This window comes from Bufo bufo, chromosome 1 (assembly GCF_905171765.1).
Source record: "Bufo bufo chromosome 1, aBufBuf1.1, whole genome shotgun sequence".
Taxonomy (NCBI): Eukaryota; Metazoa; Chordata; class Amphibia; order Anura; family Bufonidae; genus Bufo; species Bufo bufo.
In genome coordinates, this window is record NC_053389.1 from 384,727,663 (window position 1) to 384,751,209 (window position 23,547).

General features: G+C 43.8%; 1 protein-coding gene across 2 annotated transcripts in view; it reads right to left on the minus strand.

The window, feature by feature from the left end:
• Positions 1 to 23,547, minus strand: part of PRR7 (proline rich 7, synaptic) — a 106,912-nt gene that overhangs the window by 13,160 nt on the left and 70,205 nt on the right. For both annotated transcript variants that reach the window (XM_040415675.1, XM_040415673.1), the window contains exons 2-3: positions 1,226 to 2,021; positions 1,094 to 1,141 (exon numbers count right to left, since the gene is read on the minus strand). In XM_040415675.1, coding sequence (XP_040271609.1) covers positions 1,094 to 1,141; positions 1,226 to 1,625 — 448 coding nt within the window. In that variant the 5' untranslated portion in view covers positions 1,626 to 2,021. The remainder of the gene's footprint in view (positions 1 to 1,093; positions 1,142 to 1,225; positions 2,022 to 23,547) is intronic.

The following is a 23,547-nucleotide window of genomic DNA, read 5'->3' on the forward strand; positions in this document are numbered from 1 at the left end:
TGGAAGACCCAGCCATCTTCAATGCTCTGACTGAGGGAAGGAGGTTGTTGCTCAAAATCTCATATTAAATGGCCCCATTCATCCTCTCAGTGCAGTCGTCCTGTCCCCTTTGCAGAAAAGCACCCCCAAAGCATGATGTTACCACCCCCATGCTTCACAGTAGGGATGGTGTTCTTGGGATGCAACTCATCCTTCTTTTTCCTCCAAACATGACGAGTGAAGTTTAGACCAAAAAGTTCTAATTTGGTCTCCTCTGACCACATGACTTTCTTCCATGCCTCCTCTGGATCATCTAGATGGTCATTGGCAAACTTCAGACGGGCCCGGACATGTGATGACTTGAGCAAGGAAACCTTCCATGCAATGCATGATTTGAAACCATGACAGTGTAGTGTTCTACCGACGGTGACCTTTGAAACTGTGGTCCCAGCTCTCTTCATGTTATTGACCAGCTCACCTTTCTTATCATCAGTGATACCCCACGAGGTGAGATCTTGCATGGAGCCCCAGTCCGAGGGAGTCTGACAGTCGTCTTTAGCCTCTTCCATTTTCTAACAATTGCTCCAACAGTTGATCTATTTTCATCAAGCTGCTTGGCAATTCCCCCGTAGCCCTGTCCAGCCTTGTGGAGGTCCACAATTTTGTCTCTGGTGTCTTTTGACAGCTCTTTATCTCGCCCATGGTAGTAGTTGGCGTCTGACTGACTGTGGGGTGGACAGGTGCTACTAAGTTAGATTAATGAGTGGAGTAGAGGTGGACTTTTTAAAGGCACAGTAACAGGTCTTTGAGAGCCAGAATTCTTGCTGTTTCTCAGGTGTTCAAATACTTATGTTCAGCAGTGCAAGACAAATAAATTCTTTAAAAATCATACAATGTGATTTCCTGAAATTTTTTATTTATTCTGTCTCTCAGAGCGGGAATGCAAATACAATGTGAATTTCAGACCCCTCCATGATTTCTAAGTGGGAGAACTTGCAAAATCGCAGGGTGTTCAAATACTTCTGTTCCTCACTGTAAATCCTTGTTACCTTTACGTTTTAGTAAATACTTGTTATTCCCCAGAAGCATATTTTCAGATCTAGAAGATTCTCACCTTGACTCATGGATGGAATGTCCCTGTTTGCAGCACTTGGGGTAGGCCCTATGAACAAACAAAAAGAATAATATTATTTTGTTCCTTCACACAGCATTGAAAATCTAATGATATTGTCTTTCACCCTCTCACCATTCCTGCGGGTGGCTGACCATGGTCGAGCTTGTGCTGCTGATGGTGGTGGCTGAGTTGCGGCTTGTGCACGGATTCTGTGTGCCACAGGGATGCGTGGGCTGCTGACATATTCCTCATACTGAAGTGGCTCAATCTGTACAGAACGTAAACTCTGCTCCCGCAGCCTCTCCTCCCTGCGTCGCTTCATGCGTCGCCTAAGAAAACTACAGAGACAGCACAGCAATACTATGAACCCCCAGATAAGCCAAAATCCAGCAAAACAACTGAGGAAAGTGTATGTGCCCTGAGACATAACCATCTTATTCTGCCATACAGAGGGGCAGGAACCCCCAAACACGCACTGCAGATTTACAGATGGGGGCACCAGCGTCAGGTATTCTTTGTGCAAAGATGGCATATCATCCCTGGCTCTTCCTTTCTGTAATCTTGTTATCCATGGTGTTACTTTTCTTCATATTGTGCCGTGTTCTTTAGGTTTTTTCCGCCCATGAATCTCATTATTCACCAAATGTTTCTTTTGGACAGTCTGGGATGCCTATGTTTATGGCCAGCTGTCATTTGGCAACCCTACAACTCGAGTGCTTGCTGTGGTGTGCACAGGTTCTGAAGATCAGCCAGTTCTATGGCGGTAAGCATATTGCTTGATTACAGAAGACTGTCTTATATATAACTAGAAACCAGTTAAAGGGCTTCTAATGATGTCCATAAAGATGTGTAAGCGTCCATAAAGCACATTCTCTTCTGGCATTGTCTTGAAACTGTCTTTCCAGAATGTATTTTCTAAGTACCTTATCTGTAAAGAAAAACATACAATATTACAATATGTACTATATAACAATATAAACCACAAAGTATATATATTTTTTCTAATCAATTTTTCGTTTTATTTTCTGCTTCCGCTCCGTACACTAATGTTTACTGGCGCTAGAGCAGGCTGAAACAGCTGATCGGTGAGAGTTCTGGGTGTCGGACTCTTTGAAAAATATGTTTAACAAACTTAAAAGGGTTTTCCAAGACTTTAATACTGATGACCTATCCTCAGGATAGGTCACCAGTGTCTGACCGGTGATGGTCCAACACCTGGCACCCCTGCCGATCAGCTGTTTAAAAAGACCCCGGCTCTCCTGTGAGCGCTGCTGCCTTCTCCGTGCTTACCAAACACAGCGCTGTAGATTGTATAGCAGCATTGCATAGCAGCTGTGCTTGGTATCGCAGCCCAACCCCATTCACTTCAATGAATGTGTAGTCACTAGACTATGAAAAGGTGGAAGAAGGCCACAGCACTACTGCAAGCGCCTCTGCCTTCTTAAACAGCTGATCGTTGGGGGTCCCAGGTGTCAGACCCCCATCGATCTGATATTGATGACCTATCCGGATGATAGGTCATCAGTATTAAATTCTTGGAAAATCCCTTCAATTTCAACAATAGGAATGGTGATTTTCTGATGGTTGACCTCCACATTTGGAGCTAGTGCTATATAAATCAAAAGGTGAAACACTGTCTGTTCTTTAGTGAAGACTCAAGACAGTCGGATAAATACCCAGGAATAAATTATCTCCAGTCACTCATCATAAGTAACAGATACACCCCAGTAATCTGCAGTATAAAGATTTAAGAATTATTTGAGTACAGTTCATATTGGCCCTGAGTATGTTTGTAAACTACATATTATTGAAGGGAGGCTGTCAGCAGTTTTGTCAATGCAAAACAGATGGTACAGAAAGTGGACAGGGGGCAATAAATACCTCTATCCCTGCTTTTTATCAATGGAGCACTATAAAAGAAGTGTGAATACTGCGCGCACCACTCTGGCAAGTGCACCTGGGGAGGCCCACAGGCTGCAGTGCTTCAGGCTCCCTGTCCCCTCCTGTGAGTAACTGCCTCTGATTGGATGCTACAAGTGTCACACAGCAGAGGGGACGGGCTGTGGAGCTGCTCATACACTGAGCCTGAAGCACTGCAGCCTGTGGGACACGTGTGGAGGGCATTAAAAAGTTCATTTTTACAGCAGTCCATTGATTACAAGCAGGGGCAGATGTATGTATTACCTCCTGTCCCCATCCCCTTACTATGTCTGTAGTTAGAAGTTTGCATTGACAAAACTGCTGAAACACTCCCTTTAAGGGTTCTTTTCCAAAGCTAAAAAAACGCAGATTTTTCAAGATTATTTACATCCAAATCCAGCCATTTGAAGTTATTTTTTTCATACTGCGGTAATTGTGGACATATCAGTGATTGATCTTCATTCAAACAGTGTATAAAAATATAGATGATAAAACTGAAGAGAAAAACTAATTGACTGTGCAAGGATGTGTCATTTTCTTTTGGGGACAATCACTACTTTAACCATCTAAAAGTACAATCAGGTGCATCAGACCTGATGAACATGAGTGGAACCATGTGGAGTCAGAGTCAGTTTTAGGTGGTTTCGGCATAATTGTACAGACCCCAACTCTGGCTTCAAAATAAAAATACTCAATTTTATTACAGGTGTTGTTCTAACATTTGAACTTATTCTCCATACACAGGATAGGAGCTAAGCATCCTATCAGTAGGAGATGACTGCTGGGAGACCGACTAATCACAAGGAACAGGATCGCTATTCTCCAGTCTGAATAGAGTGGCAGGTTGAGCATGTGCGTTGCCCTTAAAGGACTGCTGTAATCAGCCCCATAGAGAATGCATGGAATGACATCGCGCATGCTTGACATGCAACTCCAATCATACCAGCACATCATGATCGGTAGAGACCTCCCACCAATCATTGCTTATTCCCTATTCTGTGGTTAGGGGATAAGTTCATTAAATGGCGCAACCCCTTTAAAGATGAACTAAAAGTGGACCATATAGCAAGAAAATGATTCTGGTTCTTCGAGTACTCGATTTTCTATTGTTTTTGTTCAGTGACTTTTACATACTGTTTGCATGAAGACCCACTAGTGAAAGTCCACAGTGAAAGGGGTTTTCCAGGCCCCTCATATTCATGACCTGTCTTCAGGATAGGTCATTAATATCTAATTGGCGAAGGTATGACACACCACAGTGCCACCAATCTGCTGTTCCCTGCAGCCTCCAATGCTGGAACTAGCACTTTTACATCAATGGTAGGTGAGCTGCAGTAATCCCGCCACCACAATTTGAACAGAGCTGTGAATCCTGTTCCGTTCAAACTGCTAGATCCGGCGCCAGAGGCTGCAGGGAACAGCTGATTGGTGGGGGTTAAGGTCTAGGACCCTCACTGATCGGATAGTAAAGACCTTTTTTGAGAATAGGTCATCAATATCAGGAGCCTGAAAAGCCCGGTAAAAAGTCTAGAAATTTTACATTTGGGTGTCCTTATTTTTTTCCACGATCAATTTAGAAACATTTCACTGAGGCCTCATGCACACGGCCGTTGTTTTGGTCCGCATCCGAACCGCCGTTTTGGCGGCTCGGATGCGGACCCATTCACTTCATTGGAGCCGCAAAAGATCCGGACAGCACTCCTTGTGCTGCCCGCATCTGTTGCTCTGTTCCGTGGCCCCACTAAAAAAATATAACATGTCCTATTCTTGTCCGCGCTTTGCGGACAAGAATAGACATTTATATTGAAGGCTGTCCGTGCCGTTCCGCAAATTACGGAATGCGCACGGACGCCATCCTTGTTTTGCGGATCCGCGGTTTGTGGCCCGCAAAACACACCACGGTCGTGTGCATGAGGTCTGAATGTTAGTACTCAAAAACCCTGTTATTCAAGATCAAGATGTGAATTGACAAATTATACAGGGGAGACATTTGACCTGACGCACAGATCTTTATCTCTCTTGTTATAAGATTTTATTTGCTTTTTGCCATTTTGATAAGAATCAAGTTTTAATGCAGAGTGTTCTGGTCACCAAATAAGATGCCATATTTGGGATGTACATCCATCTGCCTCTTTTTGCCACTGATTTTGGAACGTTTCTGCCTCAAAATCAGCTGAAAAAAATGCCTCAAAACAGACTCCCATTCACTTCAATGGGAAGCAGCATTTGCATGTGTGAAAAAGAAGCAGCATGCCCAAATCCATGACAAAAAATGTTGAGCTGAAAATGCAGCTTTGCGTTGAAGTGAACGCTCATTGGCTATAAAAAATGTGTGGATTCTGCATTGATTTTTTTTTTTGCGCGTTTTCAAAATCCATTGTGTGAACATCCCCTAAGGCCTCTTGCACACAAATATTCATTCCGTTTCCGTTCCGTTATTTTTGCGGACCGTATACGGAACCATTCATTTCAATGGGTCTGCAAAAAAAAAACGGAAGGTACTCCATGTGCATTCTGTTTCCGTATTCCCGTTCCGCCAAAAAATAGAACACGTTCTATTATTGTCCGTATTACGGACAAGGATAGGACTGTTCTATTGGGGGCCAGCTGTTCCGTTCCGCAAAATACGTCATTAATATTTTTTGCAAATCCGTTTTTAGCAGACCGCAAAATACATACGGTCGTGTGCAAGAGGCATAAGTCTTCTGTACATCACTTTTTTACAATGGACATTCACATGAATAGTTTGAATATTTGGATTGAACTTACAAACTAATCATGTTTGGCCATGTGTCCACACTGTGGAATTCACAATAAAAATCTGTGCCTGAAGTTCACAAAACCGCGTGGACACGCTGAAATATCCATCCAGCCTTGAGCGCATGCTGTGGATTTACATATATGGTGCATTCGTGGCCTGCTATAGGTCAAAACAGGTAAATATGCACAAAAACTCTGCACTGTAATGCAGGAACTCATGAAGGTGGTACACACTTCCAGTCCTCAGACCTTTGTCAGGCCACCACATGTCCTTATGTCACACCATGGGGATAATGTGGAGTATCACTGGAATATGACAGCGAGATGATGCTGTTAGGCTACATGCACACGACCGTGCCATTTTTTGCGGTCAGCTAACCGCGGATCCGCAAAAAACGGAAGCCGTCCGTGTGCCTTCCGCAATTTGCGGAACGGAACGGGCGGCCCATTGTAGACATGCCTATTCTTGTCCGAAAAACAGACAAGAATAGGACATGCTATTTTTCTTTTTTGTGGGTCCACGGAACGGTGCAACGGATGCGGACAGCACACAGAGTGCTGTCCGCATCTTTTGCGGCCCAATTGAAGTGAATGGGTCTGCATCCGAGCCGCAAAAACTGTGGCTCGGAAGCGGACCAAAACAACGGTCGTGTGCATGAGGCCTTAGGCTACTTTCACACTGGCGTTTTGAATTCCGTTTGTGAGATCCGTTTTAGGGATCTCACAAACGGTTCAAAACGGATCAGTTCAGCCCCAATGCATTCTAAATGGATAAGGATCCGTTCAGAATGCATCTGTTTGGCTCCGTTCCGCTCTGGATGCGGACACCAAAACGCTGCTTGCAGCGTTTTGGTGTCCGCCTGACGATGCGGAACCAAACGGACCCGTCCTGACTTACAATGTAAGTCAATGGGAGCGGATCCGTTTTCACTGACACAATATGGTGCAATTGAAAACGGATCCGTCCCCCATTGACTTTCATTGTAAGTCAGGACGGATCAGTTTTGACTTTGTTCTTCATAATGCAAACGGATCCGTTCTGAACGGATACAATCGTTTGCATTATAGGTGCGGATCCGTCTGTGCAGCTGGTGTGAAAGTAGCCTTATTCTGTCATTAGGATTCTGTTTCAACTCCTAACTTTTCAAACTTGTAAGACCAACATATTTTGCAGTACAGTACAAAAACTGAAATCAGTGCTTTCAATCTAAATTTCCCTATCACATAGTTAACCGTCCTCCCACTGACTTTTCATTGGTGTATATGTGAATGGTAAAGTGCTATTCACATGAATCGAGCCAGACCCCAAACTCAGCTCTTTACCAGTAGTTGGCAGACAGAGCTGACAAAGAAAGAATTGATAAGAACTAAAATTGAATCTCAGGAATGCAGAGACAAAAGCTAAACAAAGCTGTCAGATAGATTCTCGGATAATTTTCACTGTGAAGGCGACAGAGCAGCCTGCAAAGTACGTGAAAAGATGCAGGCTGCAGAAGACACATGGATGAAATTTTTAATAAAGACCAATTTGATAAATAACTCAAAATAAGTATAATGCAATAATAAAACAACTCATTCAAAATTGTCCAGAGCCTTTCAGAGGTGGTGCAGCATGACTGCTAGTGTGCCTTCACACTCTGCGGATTTTGTTGCAGAATTGTCTGGGACCAGAAATCAGTCCCATTCATGTCAATGGGGCAGCCAGCACATGGATTTCTGCAAACCCCATTCAGGTCAATGAAACAGATTTTTAGTTGTAGAAAATTCTGCAACAAAATCCGCAAGCATTTTGAAGGCATCTGCAACAGGTTCAATAAAGAATTGAAGTTGGCAACCAGAACCTCATGGTCCTGTTACAGATATATATCCTTAAGGCTCCATTCACACGTCCGCGGTGTGTTGCGGACCCGCAAATTGCGGATCCGCAACACACCAGCCTGGCACCCCTATAGAAATGCCTATTCTTGTCCGCAGCTGCGGACAAGAATAGGACATGTTCTATCTTTTGCGGCGCTGCGGACCCGAAGATCCGCATCCATTCCGTCCCCATAGAGAATGAACGGGTCCGCACCCGTTCCGCAAAATTGCGGAACGGATGCGGACCCAATTGCGGACGTGTGAATGGAGCCTAAGGACTCTTGTACACGAACGTTGTGCGGCCATTTGCAGTACCCAATGCACAGGCAACATCCATGCAGCAGCCGGGATAGATCGAGACCCATTCAACTTGAATGAGTCTGTGACCTATACGCACTGTAAAAAATAGAACATGTTTAGCACGGACAGAAATACCACGGAACCACTCCATAGTGCTTCTGTGGGGTTCCGATCCGTGCTTCCGTTCAGCACCGCACCTCCCGGATTGCGGACCCATTCAAGTGAATGGGTCCGCATCCGTGATGCGGGGTGCACATGGCCGGAGCCCGTGTATTGCGGACCCGCTGTATGCGGGCCACAATACGGCCACGGCCGGGCAACGGCCGTGTGCATAGGGCCTATGGTAAAGATGTTGTTTCTTGCACTGACTAAACTGCCCTTGGGGCCAAACACAGTGGGGGTATTTATCAATCTATTTGTATTTGTTTTCTGGAAACCACATTGCAGAGAATGAGTAGTACAAGTCTGAAGACACTAGCATGGTTGTCAGAGGCATACAACTTGTAGATAGCACGCATAATAGGCCATTATTTATTGGATTTCAATGACATGATACAAATCAAATCCAAATGATTATGGTGGCATCCTCACATTAAGGATCCTCCAGTGTCTTTTCTCCCCTTGAAAATGTCAGGACCTAGTGCAGCAACAGCCAAAGGAGAAGAGGACACAGGGACCTGGGCTGGTAATTAAAGAATGTGGTCATGTCTGGGATCTGAGATTTTTTTTGGTCTGGGATCTGGATAGATTTTGAGAGTGTGGATTAATTTAGAGGAACATGGCTCTACACTGTATTAGTATTTGGTACAGGTAGAAACGCATACAGCAGCCATAGTAGTGTGGAGGTGTGTCAAGGTTTGGGGACCCCGTTCTCCATTATGATTCATGGAGATGAGCAAATATTTCTCTTATTCCAAATTTGGTTGATACGCACATTGGTTAGCAACTCATCATTTAGATGCACTGGCAAATCTGAAAATCACTTTTGGGTCACTCTTTTCATAGATGGCATTTAGTAATGATGAGCACTGTGTATATACTGTATTTACAATGTGTAATACAGTCATGTGAAAAAATTAGGACACCCTTTGAAAGCATGTGGTTTTTTGTAACATTTTTAATAAATGGTTATTTCATCTCCGTTTCAACAATACAGAGAGATTAAAGTAATCCAACTAAACAAAGAAAACTGAAGAAAAGTCTTTTCAAGATCTTCTGTAAATGTCATTCTACAAAAATGCCTATTCTAACTGAGGAAAAAGATAGGACACCCTCACATGTATTCCCTCTTAAATTGGCTCAGATCTCACACAGGTATATCACACCAGGTGCACATAATTAGTAGATCGTTACTCTGCATGTTGAATGAGGCTTGCCCTATTTAAACCTCAGACATTTAGTTTGGTGTGCTCCTGACTGTTGAAGTGAGAGTGAGCACCATGGTGAGAGCAAAAGAGCTGTCAGAGGACTTCAGAAAAAAGATTGTAGCAGCCTATGAGTCTGGGAAGGGATTTAAAAAGATCTCAAAAGATTTTGAAATCAGCCATTCCACTGTCCGGAAGATAGTCTACAAGTGGAGGGCTTTCAAAACAACTGCCAACATGCCCAGGACTGGTCGCCCCAGCAAGTTCACCCCAAGAGCAGACCGCAAGATGCTAAAAGAGGTATCCAAAAACCCTAAAGTGTCATCTCGAGAACTACAGCAGGCTCTGGCTACTGTTGATGTAGAAGTACATGCCTCTACAATCAGAAAGAGACTGTACAAGTTTAACTTGCATGGGAGGTGTGCAAGGAGGAAACCTTTGCTTTCCAAGAGAAACATCGAGGCCAGACTGACATTTGCCAGCGATAAAGTTGACAAAGACCAGGACTTCTGGAATAATGTTCTTTGGACAGATGAGTCCAAAATTGAATTATTTGGACACAACAGCAGAGGACATGTTTGGCGTAAACCAAACACAGCATTCCAAGAAAAGAACCTCATACCAACTGTGAAGCATGGAGGTGGAAGTGTCATGGTTTGGGGCTGCTTTGCTGCAGCAGGACCTGGTCAGCTCACCATCATAGAATCCACGATGAATTCTACTGTGTATCAGAAGGTGCTTGAAGAACATGTGAGACCATCAGTTAGAAAATTAAAGCTGAAGCGGAACTGGACCATGCAACATGACAATGACCCAAAACATACTAGTAAATCAACCAAAGATTGGCTGAAAAAGAAGAAATGGAGAGTCCTGGAATGGCCAAGTCAAAGTCCAGATTTGAATCCCATTGAGATGCTGTGGGGTGACTTGAAAAGGGCTGTACGTGCAAGAAACCCCTCAAACATCTCACAGCTGAAAAAGTTCTGCATTGAGGAGTGGGGTAAAATTTCCTCAGACCGATGTCGAAGACTGGTAGATGGCTACAAGAACCGTCTCACTGCAGTTATTTCAGCCAAAGGAGGTAACACTCGCTATTAGGGGCAAGGGTGTCCTATCTTTTTCCTCAGTTAGAATAGGCATTTTTGTAGAATGACATTTACAGAAGATCTTGAAAAGACTTTTCTTCAGTTTTCTTTGTTTAGTCGGATTACTTTAATCTCTCTGTATTGTTGAAACGGAGATGAAATAACCATTTATTAAAAATGTTACAAAAAACCACATGCTTTCAAAGGGTGTCCTAATTTTTTCACAAGACTGTATAGTCAGACTACCATTTAAAAAATAATCCTTCTAGGTTTAGGTCAGAATAGCATTGCAGTGAAACTGCTAAAAGCAGCAGGGATTTCCTTAGTATCTCATCATCTCCTGCTTATGAACGTTGTTTGGGGAAGTTGCTACACAACTTCACATAGCTCACAGTGCATCTGTATCCAGAATCCTCAGTATTCCTTGTCCTAATCTAGATCTGTTTTGTGGATTCTGTTAATTGTTACATAGTTAATAAGGTTGAAAAAAGACACAAGTCCATCATGTTTAACCAGGGGATTGGTGGAATGTAAATTGTAGGAAAGGGGAGTGAAACCGAGACATCTACACAATATTTTGCATGGTCACATTTGTCCATGGCGTCTGAGGGGTTAAATGTCTGCTATTGGCAAACATTAGACCCGGGTTTCTGCTGTTTAAAACACCAGATACCCGGCAGCTAAGGCGCCCGCTTGTGACGACTTCCACCAAACATGTGTGGCGCCAGTCCTTAAAAGGTTAATGTAATTTAATTTTAAGAATTCATCTAGGCCAAGCGTCCGCTGTTCCAGATTCACAGTTCTTATGATGAAGAAGCCTTGATGCCTCTGGAGACTGAACTTTTTTAACTGCAGACAGAGGCAGTTTTCCCTTGTCTTTTGAACAGCTTTTCACCATAATTTTTGTATAGGCCAGTTATATATTTGGCGTTGTCTCACTTCAGCAAATGGCATTTATCATGTGGAGAAAGTTACTTAATGTATTGTGATTGTCCATATCGCCTCCTTAGCTGGCTTGCTTCATTTTTCCATCACATTATACACTGCTCGTTTCCATGGTTACAACCACCCTGGAATCCAGCAGCGGTGGTCGTGCTTGCACACTATAAGAAAAAGCACCAGCCTATGTGCACTCCCACGGTACCGGCCACCAGAGAGGCCAGCTCTTTTTCCTATAGTGTATAGTCGTGGCCAAAAGTTTTGAGAATGACAAAAATATTAGTTTTCACAAAGTTTGCTGCTAAACTGCTTTTAGATCTTTGTTTCAGTTGTTTCTGTGATGTAGTGAAATATAATTACACGCACTTCATACGTTTCAAAGGTTTTTATCGACAATTACATGACATTTATGCAAAGAGTCAGTATTTGCAGTGTTGGCCCTTCTTTTTCAGGACCTCTGCAATTCGACTGGGCATGCTCACAATCAACTTCTGGGCCAATTCCTGACTGATAGCAACCCATTCTTTCATAATCACTTCTTGGAGTTTGTCAGAATTAGTGGGTTTTTGTTTGTCCACCCGCCTCTTGAGGATTGACCACAAGTTCTCAATGGGATTAAGATCTGGGGAGTTTCCAGGCCATGGACCCAAAATGTCAACGTTTTGGTCCCCGAGCCACTTAGTTATCACTTTTGCCTTATGGCACGGTGCTCCATCGTGCTGGAAAATGCATTGTTCTTCACCAAACTGTTGTTGGATTGTTGGAAGAAGTTGCTGTTGGAGGGTGTTTTGGTACCATTCTTTATTCATGACTGTGTTTTTGGGCCCACTCCCTTGGATGAGAAGCAACCCCACACATGAATGGTCTCAGGATGCTTTACTGTTGGCATGACACAGGACTGATGGTAGCGCTCACCTTTTCTTCTCCGGACAAGCCTTTTTCCAGATGCCCCAAACAATAGGAAAGAGGCTTCATCGGAGAATATGACTTTGCCCCAGTCCTCAGCAGTCCATTCACCATACTTTCTTCAGAAGATCAATCTGTCCCTGATGTTTTTTTTGGAGAGAAGTGGCTTCTTTGCTGCCCTTCTTGACACCAGGCCATCTTCCAAAAGTCTTCGCCTCACTGTGCGTGCAGATGCGCTCACACCTGCCTGCTGCCATTCCTGAGCAAGCTCTGCACTGGTGGCACTCCGATCCCGCAGCTGAATCCTCTTTAGGAGATGATCCTTGCGCTTGCTGGACTTTCTTGGACGCCCTGAAGCCTTCTTAACAAGAATTGAACCTCTTTCCTTGAAGTTCTTGATGATCCTATAAATTGTTGATTGAGGTGTAATCTTAGTAGCCACAATATCCTTGCCTGTGAAGCCATTTTTATGCAACGCAACGATGGCTGCACGCGTTTCTTTGCAGGTCACCATGGTTAACAATGGAAGAACAATGATTTCAAGCATCACCCTCCTTTTAACATGTCAAGTCTGCCATTTTAACCCAATCAGCCTGACATAATGATCTCCAGCCTTGTGCTCGTCAACATTCTCACCTGAGTTAACAAGACGATTACTGAAATGATCTCAGCAGGTCCTTTAATGACAGCAATGAAATGCAGTGGAAAGTTTTTTTTTGGGATTAAGTTAATTTTCATGGCAAAGAAGGACTATGCAATTCATCTGATCACTCTTCATAACATTCTGGAGTATATGCAAATTGCTATTATAAAAACTTAAGTACCAACTTTTCCAATTTCCAATATTTATGTAATTCTCAAAACTTTTGGCCACGACTGTACAAGCACAACCACCTCTGCTGGATTGCAGGGTGACTGCAAAAGACCTAGAGAAAGATTTTGTATACTCTGGAGTTGTTGTACATTGTTCTACTGTTCAGCGACACCTGCACAAATATGGCCTTCATGGAAGAGTTATCAGAAGAAATTCTCTCCTGTGTCCGCACCACAAACTTCAGCATCAAACGTTTGCAAAAGAACATCTAAACAACCCTGATGCATTTTGGAAACATGTGCTGTGGACCGATGAGGTTGTAATAGAACTATTTGGCCATAATAGACTTAGACCCCTTTCACACGAGCGAGTATTCCGCGCGGATGCGATGCGGGAGGTGAACGCATTGCACCCGCACTGAATACCGACCCATTCATTTCTATGGGGCTGTTCACATGAGCGGTGATTTTCACGCATCACTTGTGCGTTGCGTGAAAATCGCAGCATGCTCCTCTTTGTGCGTTTTTCACATAATGCAGGCCCCATAGAAATGAATGGGCTTGCGTGAAAATCGCAAGCATCCGCAAGCAAGTGCGGATGCAGTGCGATTTTCACGCACGGTTGCTAGGAGACGATCGGGATGGAGACCCGATCATTATTATTTTTCCTTATAAGGGAAAATAATAGCATTCTGAATACAGAATGCATAGTAAAACATTGCTGGAGGGGTTAAAAAAAAATTAAAAAAATTTAACTCACCTTAGTCCACTTGATCGCGTAGCCCGGCATCTCCTTCTGTTTTCATCTGATCTCTGTGCAGCAACAGGACCTTTGGTGACGTCATTCCGGTCATCACATGATCCATCACATGATCTTTTACCATGGTGATGGATCATGTGATGACCGGAATGACGTCATCAAAGGTCCTGTTCCTGTATTTAATGCTCACCACAGGTCCTATTCAACAAAGGAGACAGAAGGAGATGCCGGCTACGCGAGCAAGTGGACTAAGGTGAGTTCAATTATTTTGTATTTTTTTTAACCCCTCCAGCGCTGTTTTACTATGCATTCTGTATTCAGAATGCTATTATTTTCCCTTATAACCATGTTATAAGGGAAAATAATACAATCTACAGAACACCGATCCCAAGCCCGAACTTCTGTGAAGAAGTTCGGGTTTCGGTACCAACACGCGCAATTTTTCTCACGCGAGTGCAAAACGCATTAGAATGTTCCCGCAACGCCCGAGTGAAAGAGGCCTTAGAGCTTTTTTTTATATGGGTACATTTCCTTTGCGCCCGTAACTTGGCACTGTGCTCGTCCCTACAGAATCTAAAAATTATTAACAGGGGCACAGCAGTAACTGAACTGAGTTCTTTAAGAACTCTTGGGTGTAATTCAATTGGACCAGAAGCCTTGTTCACAATTACCTTATTTAACTTTGCTCGGACCATATCTACAGATATATATAGAAACTACTGAAAGTACTAACAGCTCTGGCACCATCGATACCAGCTTTTTTCTCTTCTTTTGTATATAAACAACTAAAAACTCTGTTACACTGGCAGCCCGTGTCCACCGCTGCTCTGTTATCCCTGCTCTACTCACCCTCTGTGTATTGGGGTATTAGTGCTCAGTAACTTCTCTGTGGTACTGCTAGAGTTAATCTTTCCCTCTTGCTCTCTGTCCAGCTCCTGACTAAGGCCTCATGCACACGACCGTGCCGTTTTTTGCGGTCAGCAAACCGCGGATCCGCAAAAAACTGAAGCCACCTGTGTGCCTTCGCTATCTACCGGTGTATGAACTTTGCTGGGTTACCAACTCTGATCCTCCGCTGTCTGCTGTGATCATCCCGGCCTGTTTCTTGGATAGGAGTATTGTCTTCTCCTTCGGCCGTGTAGAGGTGTAGGGCAGTAGGGTTTGTGTAAGGCAGACAGTGGCGGGAAGGCCTGTGCCATGCTGTGGCTCCCAGGCTTCTCTGCAGTACTTGCACAGTCATAGGCTGGAAGTGAAAGCATGCAAGGCTTTTTTTGTCTGGCCTTTTTGAAAGAATCGGTGACAGAGGCCCTGAACAGAGTCTCCAACAAACATGTTAACAAGCCCTTAAAATATGTATGCCTAAGTATTATTCATTTGAATTACAGCAATTTTCATACTTCTCCTTGGCTAAAAATACTTTAAAAAATTGTACAAGGAGTATTTTTACTCTTCCAGAAATAATGTCGTGTGACTTCTGGTCATTGATCTACTCTCAATCTGTATACCATCATCATCCAGCTGTCATTGTCTGACTGCCATCTCCTTCATGCGTTTGTGCCATCATCATTCGGTTCCGGTCATCTATCTGTGAGCTATTTGTGCATATTTGTTACCTGCCAGTGTTGATACGTGCTTCATAATATTATTTTTGTGACCATCTGGTTGTTATACAGTTCTGGGGGTATCTAAGTACCAGGAGGCATTGTTAGTACCCGGAATGGTAACTGATATACAGTTGCAAGAAAAAGTATGTAAACCCTTTGGAATGATATGGATTTCTGCACAAATTGGTCATAAAATGTGATCTGATCTTCATCTAAGTTACAACAATAGACAATCACAGTCTGCTTAAACTAATAACACACAAATAATTAAATGTTACCATGCTTTTATTGAACACACCATGTAAACATTCACAGTGCAGGTGGAAAAAGTATGTGAACCCCTAGACTAATGACATCTCTAAGAGCTAATTGGAGTGAGGTGTCAGACAACTGGATTCCAATCAATGAGATGAGATTGGAGGTGTTGGTTACAGCTGCCCTGCCCTATAAAAAACACACACCAGTTCTGGGTTTGCTTTTCACAAAAAGCATTGCCTGATGTGAATGATGCTTCGCAAAAAAGAGCTCTCAGAAGACCTACGATTAAGAATTGTTGACTTACATAAAGCTGGAAAGGGTTATAAAAGTATCTCCAAAAGCCTTGCTGTTCATCAGTCCACGGTAAGACAAATTGTCTATAAATGGAGAAAGTTCAGCACTGCTGCTACTCTCCCTAGGAGTGGCCGTCCTGTAAAGATGACTGCAAGAGCACAGCGCAGACTGCTCAATGAGGTGAAGAAGAATCCTAGAGTGTCAGCTAAAGACTTAAAAAGGTCTCTGGCATATGCTAACATCCCTGTTAGCAAATCTACGATATGTAAAACACTCAACAAGAATGGATTTTATGGGAGGATACCACAGAGGAAGCCACTGCTGTCCAAAAAAAAACATTGCTGCACGTTTACAGTTTGCACAAGAGCACCAGGATGTTCCTCAGCAGTACTGGCAAAATATTCTGTGGACAGATGAAACAAAAGTTGAGTTGTTTGGAAAAAACACACAACACTATGTGTGGAGAAAAAGAGGTACAGCACACCAACATCAAAACCTCATCCCAACTGTGAAGTATGGTGGTGGGGGCATCATGGTTTGGGGCTGCTTTGCTGCGTCAGGGCCTTGACGGATTGCTATCCTCGAAGGAAAAATGAATTCCCAAGTTTATCAAGACATTTTGCAGGAGAACTTAAGGCCATCTGTCCACCAGCTGAAGCTCAACAGAAGATGGGTGTTGCAACAGGACAACGACCCAAAGCATAGAAGTAAATCAACAACAGAATGGCTTAAACAGAAGAAAATACGCCTTCTGGAGTGGCCCAGTCAGAGTCCTGACCTAAACCCAATTGAGATGCTGTGGCATGACCTCAAGAAAGCGATTCACACCAGACATTCCAGGAATATTGCTGAACTGAAACAATTCTGTAAAGAGGAATGGTCAAGAATTACTCCTGACCATTGTGCACGTCTGATCTGCAACTACAGGAAACGTTTGGTTGAAGTTATTGCTGCCAAAGGAGGTTCAACCAGTTATTAAATCCAACGGTTCACATACTTTTTCCACCTGCACTGTGAATGTTTACATGGTGTGTTCAATAAAAACATGGTAACATTGAATTGTTTGTGTGTTATTAGTTAAAAGGGCTTCTGTCACCCCCAAAACCTTTTTTTTTTTTTGGGCTTGTTAAAATCCTTATTTAACTACTATTCCCTATATAGGGATCTTACCTTTGTCTGCGGCTTCTTTTTCTATTCCTTAAAAAACTATCATTTAAAATATGCAAATCGCTTCACTACCAGCAAGTAGGGCGTCTACTTGCTGGTAGCCGCCGCAAAAAAACCGCCCCCTCCTCCTGTTGATTGACAGGGCCAGCGAGCGCTCTCCTCCTCCAGCTGGCCCTGTCATCATTTCAAATCCCGCGCCTGTCTTCATTCGGCGCAGGCGCTCTGAGAGAAGTAGGCTCGCCTCCTCAGCACTCCCTCGGTGCGCCTGCGCCGATGACATCTTCTCTTTCGGTGACGTCATCGGCGCAGGCGCACTGAGGGAGTGCTGAGAAGGCGAGCCTCCTTCTCTCAGAGCGCCTGCGCCGAATGAAGACAGGCGCGGGATTTGAAATTATGACAGGGCCAGCCGGAGGAGGAGAGCGCTCGCTGGCCCTGTAAATCAACAGGAGGAGGAGGCGGTTTTTTGCGGCGGCTACCAGCAAGTAGACGCCCTACTTGCTGGTAGTGAAGCGATTTGCATATTTTAAAAGATCGTTTTTTAAGGAAAAGAAGCCACAGACAAAGGTAAGATCCCTATATAGGGAATAGTCATTAAATAAAGATTTTAACAAGCCCAAAAAAAAAAAAAGGTTTTGGGGGTGACAGAAGCCCTTTAAGCAAACTGTGATTTTCTATTGTTGTGACTTAGATGAAGATCAGATCACATTTTATGACCAAATTGTGCGGAAATCCATATCATTCCAAAGGGTTCACATACTTTTTCTTGCAACTGTAGGTGAAGTCCAGTTCTGTAGTCTTGTGAACAACCAGCATTGTTTGCTACTTAACCAGCTCCCGACCGCCTAACGCAGGGATGCGTCCTGCGGGTGGCCGGGTTATTCCTCCTTGACGCATCGGCGCGTCATCTCGCGAGACGCGAGATTTCCTCTGAAATCGCGCACACAGGAGCGCGCGTTCACAGGATTGCAAGGTAAACAAGTTGATCTACAGCCTTTTTCTATATCAGTACATTAGGGTCACCTTAGGCTCTACAAAAAACGCAGTGTTCGCCCGATCAGGCCTGATCTTGTGCGCACACTTGCGTTCAGTCCGCCCCACCGCAGTGACAGAATATTTTTTTTTCTGATCACTGCAAAAACACCGTAAAATCGCTGCGGTGCTATAAAGATCACTTTTGAGCTTTTTGGATCTTTATTAGCGATCGCAGCTTTTTTTTTTTTTGCACATTTTTTGGCAGAGATTTTTTCATACACATTGATCGATGCGAATGAAGAAATCTGTGCCGTTCATTTTTTCTTTCAGGCCAGAGGCTGAACGAAAAAAAAAAATCTCATTACCCGTATGCTCAATATAAGGCCTCATGCACACGACCGTGCCGTTTTTTTGCGGTCCGCAAACCGCGGATGCGCAAAAAACGGAAGGCGCCCATGTTGACTTCCGCAATTTGTGGAACGGAACGGGCGCCGGCAATATAAATGCCTATTCTTGTCCGCAAAGCGGACATGTTATATTTTTTTTGCGGGGCCGCGGAACGGAGTGCTGTCCGCATCTTTTGCGGCCCCATTGAAATGAAAGGGTCCGCATCCCAGCCGCCAAAACGGCGGCTGGGATGCGGACCCAAACAACAGTCATGTGCATGAGGCCTAAGGAGAATAGCAGAAACTCCTAATGATGGCCATACATGTAATGATTGCGGAGACTGATTTTTTTTTGTTTTTTCTCACAAAGTCTCCCTTTCCGCTAACTTGTGACAAAAATTTCAATCTTTCATGGACTCAATATGCCCCTCAGCGAATACCTTGGGGTGTCTTCTTTCCAAAATGGGGTCACTTGTGGGGTATTTATACTGCCCTGGCATTTTAGGGGCCCTAAAGCGTGAGAAGAAGTCTGGAATCCAAATGCCTAAAGATGCCCTCCTAAAAGGTACTCGTTGGACTTTCCGGCCCCTTTGCGCATCTTGGCTGTAAAAAGGTGTCACACATGTGGTATCGCCATACTCAGGAGAAGTAGGGCAATGTGTTTTGGGGTGTCTTTTTACATATACCCATGCTGGCTGAGAGAAATATCTCTGTAAAATGACAACTTTGTATAAAAAAATGGGAAAAGTTGTCTTTTACAGAGATATTTATCTCACCCAGCATGGGTATATGTAAAAGTACACCCCAAAACAGATTGCCCTACTTCTTTTGAGTACGGCGATACCACATGTGTGACACTTTTTTGCAGCCTAGGTGCGCAAAGGGGCCCAAATTCCAATGAGTACCTTTACGATTTCACAGGGCATTTTTTTACGCATTTAGATTCCAAACTACTTCTCACTCTTTAGGTCCCCTAAAATGCCAGGGCAGTATAAATACCCCACAAGTGACCCCATTTTGGAAAGAAGACACCCCAAGGTATTTCGTGACGGGCATGGCAAGTTCATGTAAAATTTTATTTTTTGTCACAAGTTAGTGGAATATGAGACTTTGTAAGAAAAAAATAAAAAATAAAATAATTTTCTGCTAACTTGTGCCAAAAAAAAGTAATATTCTAGGAACTAGCCATGCCCCTCACGGAATACCTTGGGGTGTCTTCTTTCCAAAATGGGGTCACTTGTGGGGTATTTATACTGTCCTGGCATTTTAGGGGCCCTAAAGCGTGAGAAGTAGTTTGGAATCCAAATGCGTAAAAAATGTCCTGTGAAATCCTAAAGATACTCATTGGAATTTGGGCCCCTCTGTGCACCTAGGCTGCAAAGAAGTGTCACACATCTGGTATTGCCGTACTCAGGAGAAGTAGGGCAATGTGTTTTGGGGTGTCTTTTTACATATACCCATGCTGGGTGAGAGAAATATCTCTGTAAAATGACAACTTTGTATAAAAAAATTGGAAAAGCTGTCTTTTACAGAGATATTTATCTCACCCAGCATGGGTATATGTAAAAATACACCCCAACACACATTGCCCTACTTCTTTTGAGTATGGCGATACCATATGTGTGACACTTTTTTGCAGCCTAGGTGCGCAAAGGATTCCAAACTACTTCTCACGCTTTAGGTCCCCTAAAATGCCAGGGCAGTATAAATACCCCACAAGTGACCCCATTTTGGAAAGAAGACACCCCAAGGTATTTCGTGACGGGCATGGCAAGTTCATGTAAAATTTTATTTTTTGTCACAAGTTAGTGGAATATGAGACTTTGTAAGAAAAAAATAAAAAATAAATCGTTTTCTGCTAACTTGTGACAAAAAATAAAAACTTCCATGAACTCACTATGCCCATCAGCGAATACCTTAGGGTGTCTACTTTCCAAAATGGGGTCATTTGTGGGGTGTTTCTACTGCATTGTAGAACCTCAGGAAACATGACAGGTGCTCAGAAAGTCAAAGTGCGTAAATAAATTTTTTCGCACCATAGTTTGTAAACGCTATAACTTTTACCTAAACCAATAAATATACACTTATTGCATTTTTTTTTATCAAAGACATGTAGAACAACAGAAAGTGAAAAATGACATTTTTTTGCAAAGATTTCGGTCAATTTTGATTAATATCAAAAAAAGTTAAAATGTCAGCAGCAATGAAATACCACCAAATGAAAGCTCTATTAGTGAGAAGAAAAGGAGGTAAAATTCATTTGGGTGGTAAGTTGTATGACCGAGCAATAAACCGTGAAAGTAGTGTAGTGCAGAATTGTAAAAAGTGGTCTGGTCATTAAGGGGGTTTAAGCTAGGGGAGCTGAGGTGGTTAAAGGGATTCTGTCATGAGATTTTACCCCTATAACCTAAACATATGCTCATGTCCGGAGTAATAAGAATAATCCTAAACTGGCCTTATTAAACTTCACTGTGGCTCTATTTGTCCAAAAAACTGGTTTTTATAACCTGTCACGTAGGCGTGCACTGTGACCTGACGCTGTGCGACATCGCAGTGCAGGGCCAGAAAGAAGACCAGGGAGCTGTGACTGCAGGAAGAGCATGCTGTCCAGAGCAGGAGAGGTAAGTTAATTTTTTTTTTTTTGTCTAATGGAGCATGCGGGTCTGATCTGAGGAAGAATGGGGGTCTGATACAGATGTCTGATGGAGCTTAAGGGTCTGATCTGAGGTCTATTTGAGCTTGGGGATCTGATCTGAGGTCTGTGGAGGAATAGGGGTCTGATCTGAGGTCTGAGGAAAAATGCTTTTTCCTCCTCTATATCCAAGGTGTGTCTTATGGTCCAATGAGTCTTATAGTCTGAAAAATACGGTACTATTGCCTATGACGTAGTGGTAAGCTGGTAAAATATTCCAAATGGGGTGAAATTGGAAAAAAAACACAAGTTTGGTCAGGGATCTGATTATTTTTTAAGGGTCTGTTTTGACTGATTAAGTATATGGGTTGTTCTGGGCTCTGATTTATTTTAGAAGTCTGGTATATGACTAATTATTTAGGGTTTGGTATCTGAATTCATTTTAGGGGTTCAGGTTGAGGGTCTGAATAACTGAATCATTTTTTAGAGTATGATCTGGGGCATGGGCGTAGGAAGCGGGGGGGACGGATCCCCCCCAGGAAATAATGCGCGGGGGGGACAGGCTTGGTCAAATCCCCCCCAGTGGCAGTGTGTGCGGCGGCGGGGCAGGCACTGAGATGAGCGCTTCCATTGTGGAAGCGAAGCGCTCATCTCCATAGTGATCTGACTGTTTGTATCGCCGTCCTCAGGACAGCGATACAAACAGAAGGCTGCGGAGGAGCAGGGCAGGGAGGTGTGTCCCTTTCCTGTTCCTCTGATAGGCTGCCGGCACTACTAGGCCGGCAGCCTATCAGAGGCCGGCACAGGCGGCGCGATGACGTCATCGCGCCGCCTGACCCGTACAGCCCTGGAGTCGGGACACAGGCCGGAAGAGTCCTGCATCCCATCGCTCCAAAGAGGTAAGTATAAGTGTTAATTATTTTTTTACTGGCACATAATGGGGGGCCCTATTACTGGCACATGATTGGGGGGGGGGGGCGTCTGTTATTACTGGCACATAATGGGGGGGCCTGGTTATTACTGGCACATAATGGGGGGGCCTGGTTATTACTGGCACATAATGGGGGGGCCTGGTTATTACTGGCACATAATGGGGGGGCCTGGTTATTACTGGCACATAATGGAGGGGCCTGGTTATTACTGGCACATAATGGGGGGGCCTGGTTATTACTGGCACATAATGGGGGGCCTGGTTATTACTGGCACATAATGGGGGGGCCTGGTTATTACTGGCACATAATGGGGGGGGGGGCTGTTATTGCTGGCACATGATTGGGGGGGGGCCCTGTTATTACTGGCACATGATTGGGGCTGTTATTAATGGCACATGATTGGGGGGGGCCCTGTTATTACTGGCACATGATTGGGGGGGCCCTGTTATTACTGGCACATGATTGGGGGGGCCCTGTTATTACTGGCACATGATTGAGGGGGGCTGTTATTACTGGCTGATGAGAGGCGCTGGAGGACTGATGAGAGGCGCTGGGGGGCTGATGAGAGGCACTGGGGGCTGCTGGAGAGGCACTGGGGGCTGCTATGAGGCATGGGGCTCTTATCTGAGGTCTGATTGGGGGTCATTCATATTGGGGTCTGAGCTGAGGTGTGACCTGAGGTCCTATTAACATTGGGGATCTTATTGGGGCTGTTAGCTGAGGTCTGATTAACATTGGGGGTCTGATTGGTGGTCTGACCTGAGGTGTAATGAAAAATATTTTTTTCTTATTGTGCCCACTTCCAGCCCGGAGCCCAGAGCACTGATCCGGAGCAGCTTGGAGAAAAAGGCCTCACAGTCTTCCACACTCCTTCTGCCCGGCCAAGCCAGCCAGCACCCCTGAGGCCAAGCCAACCAGCACAGGGCCGATCCTAGGGTCACAGGCGCCTGGGTGCAGAAATATTTCTGGCGCCCCCACATGGGCGTGGTTATCTTACTAACTCCTCCCCTTTACAATGTTTCTATGGCAACAACTTCAGCCCCCAACTTCAGCCCCACCAATTTGCTTTGACAATAACTTAGTCAAAACCCAGTTTCTGACCCTTATGTTAAAACATAACTTTCATTTGATTGCTTTAATACCTAAAGGAAAAAATAATTAAAAAAAGCTGCTGTTTCTCTAGATGACCTTATGTTGATAGTAGTGGTAATAGAGTCTCAAGGGTCTATAAAAGCAGCTACACTATTTTTACAAAGCATTGAAACTCTATTAACACTACTATCAACATAAGGTCATCTAGAGAAACCGTAGGTTTTTATTTATTTTTTCTTTCTCTTTAGGTGTTAAAACATAACTTTAATTAGATTGCTCTAACACCTAAATGGGAAAAATAAGAATTTTAAAAACCTGCTTTTTCTAGTCTAGATGACCTTATGTTAATAGTTAATAGTAGTGTTAATAGAGTCTCAAAGGTCTGTAAAAATAGTGTAGCTGCTTTTATAGAC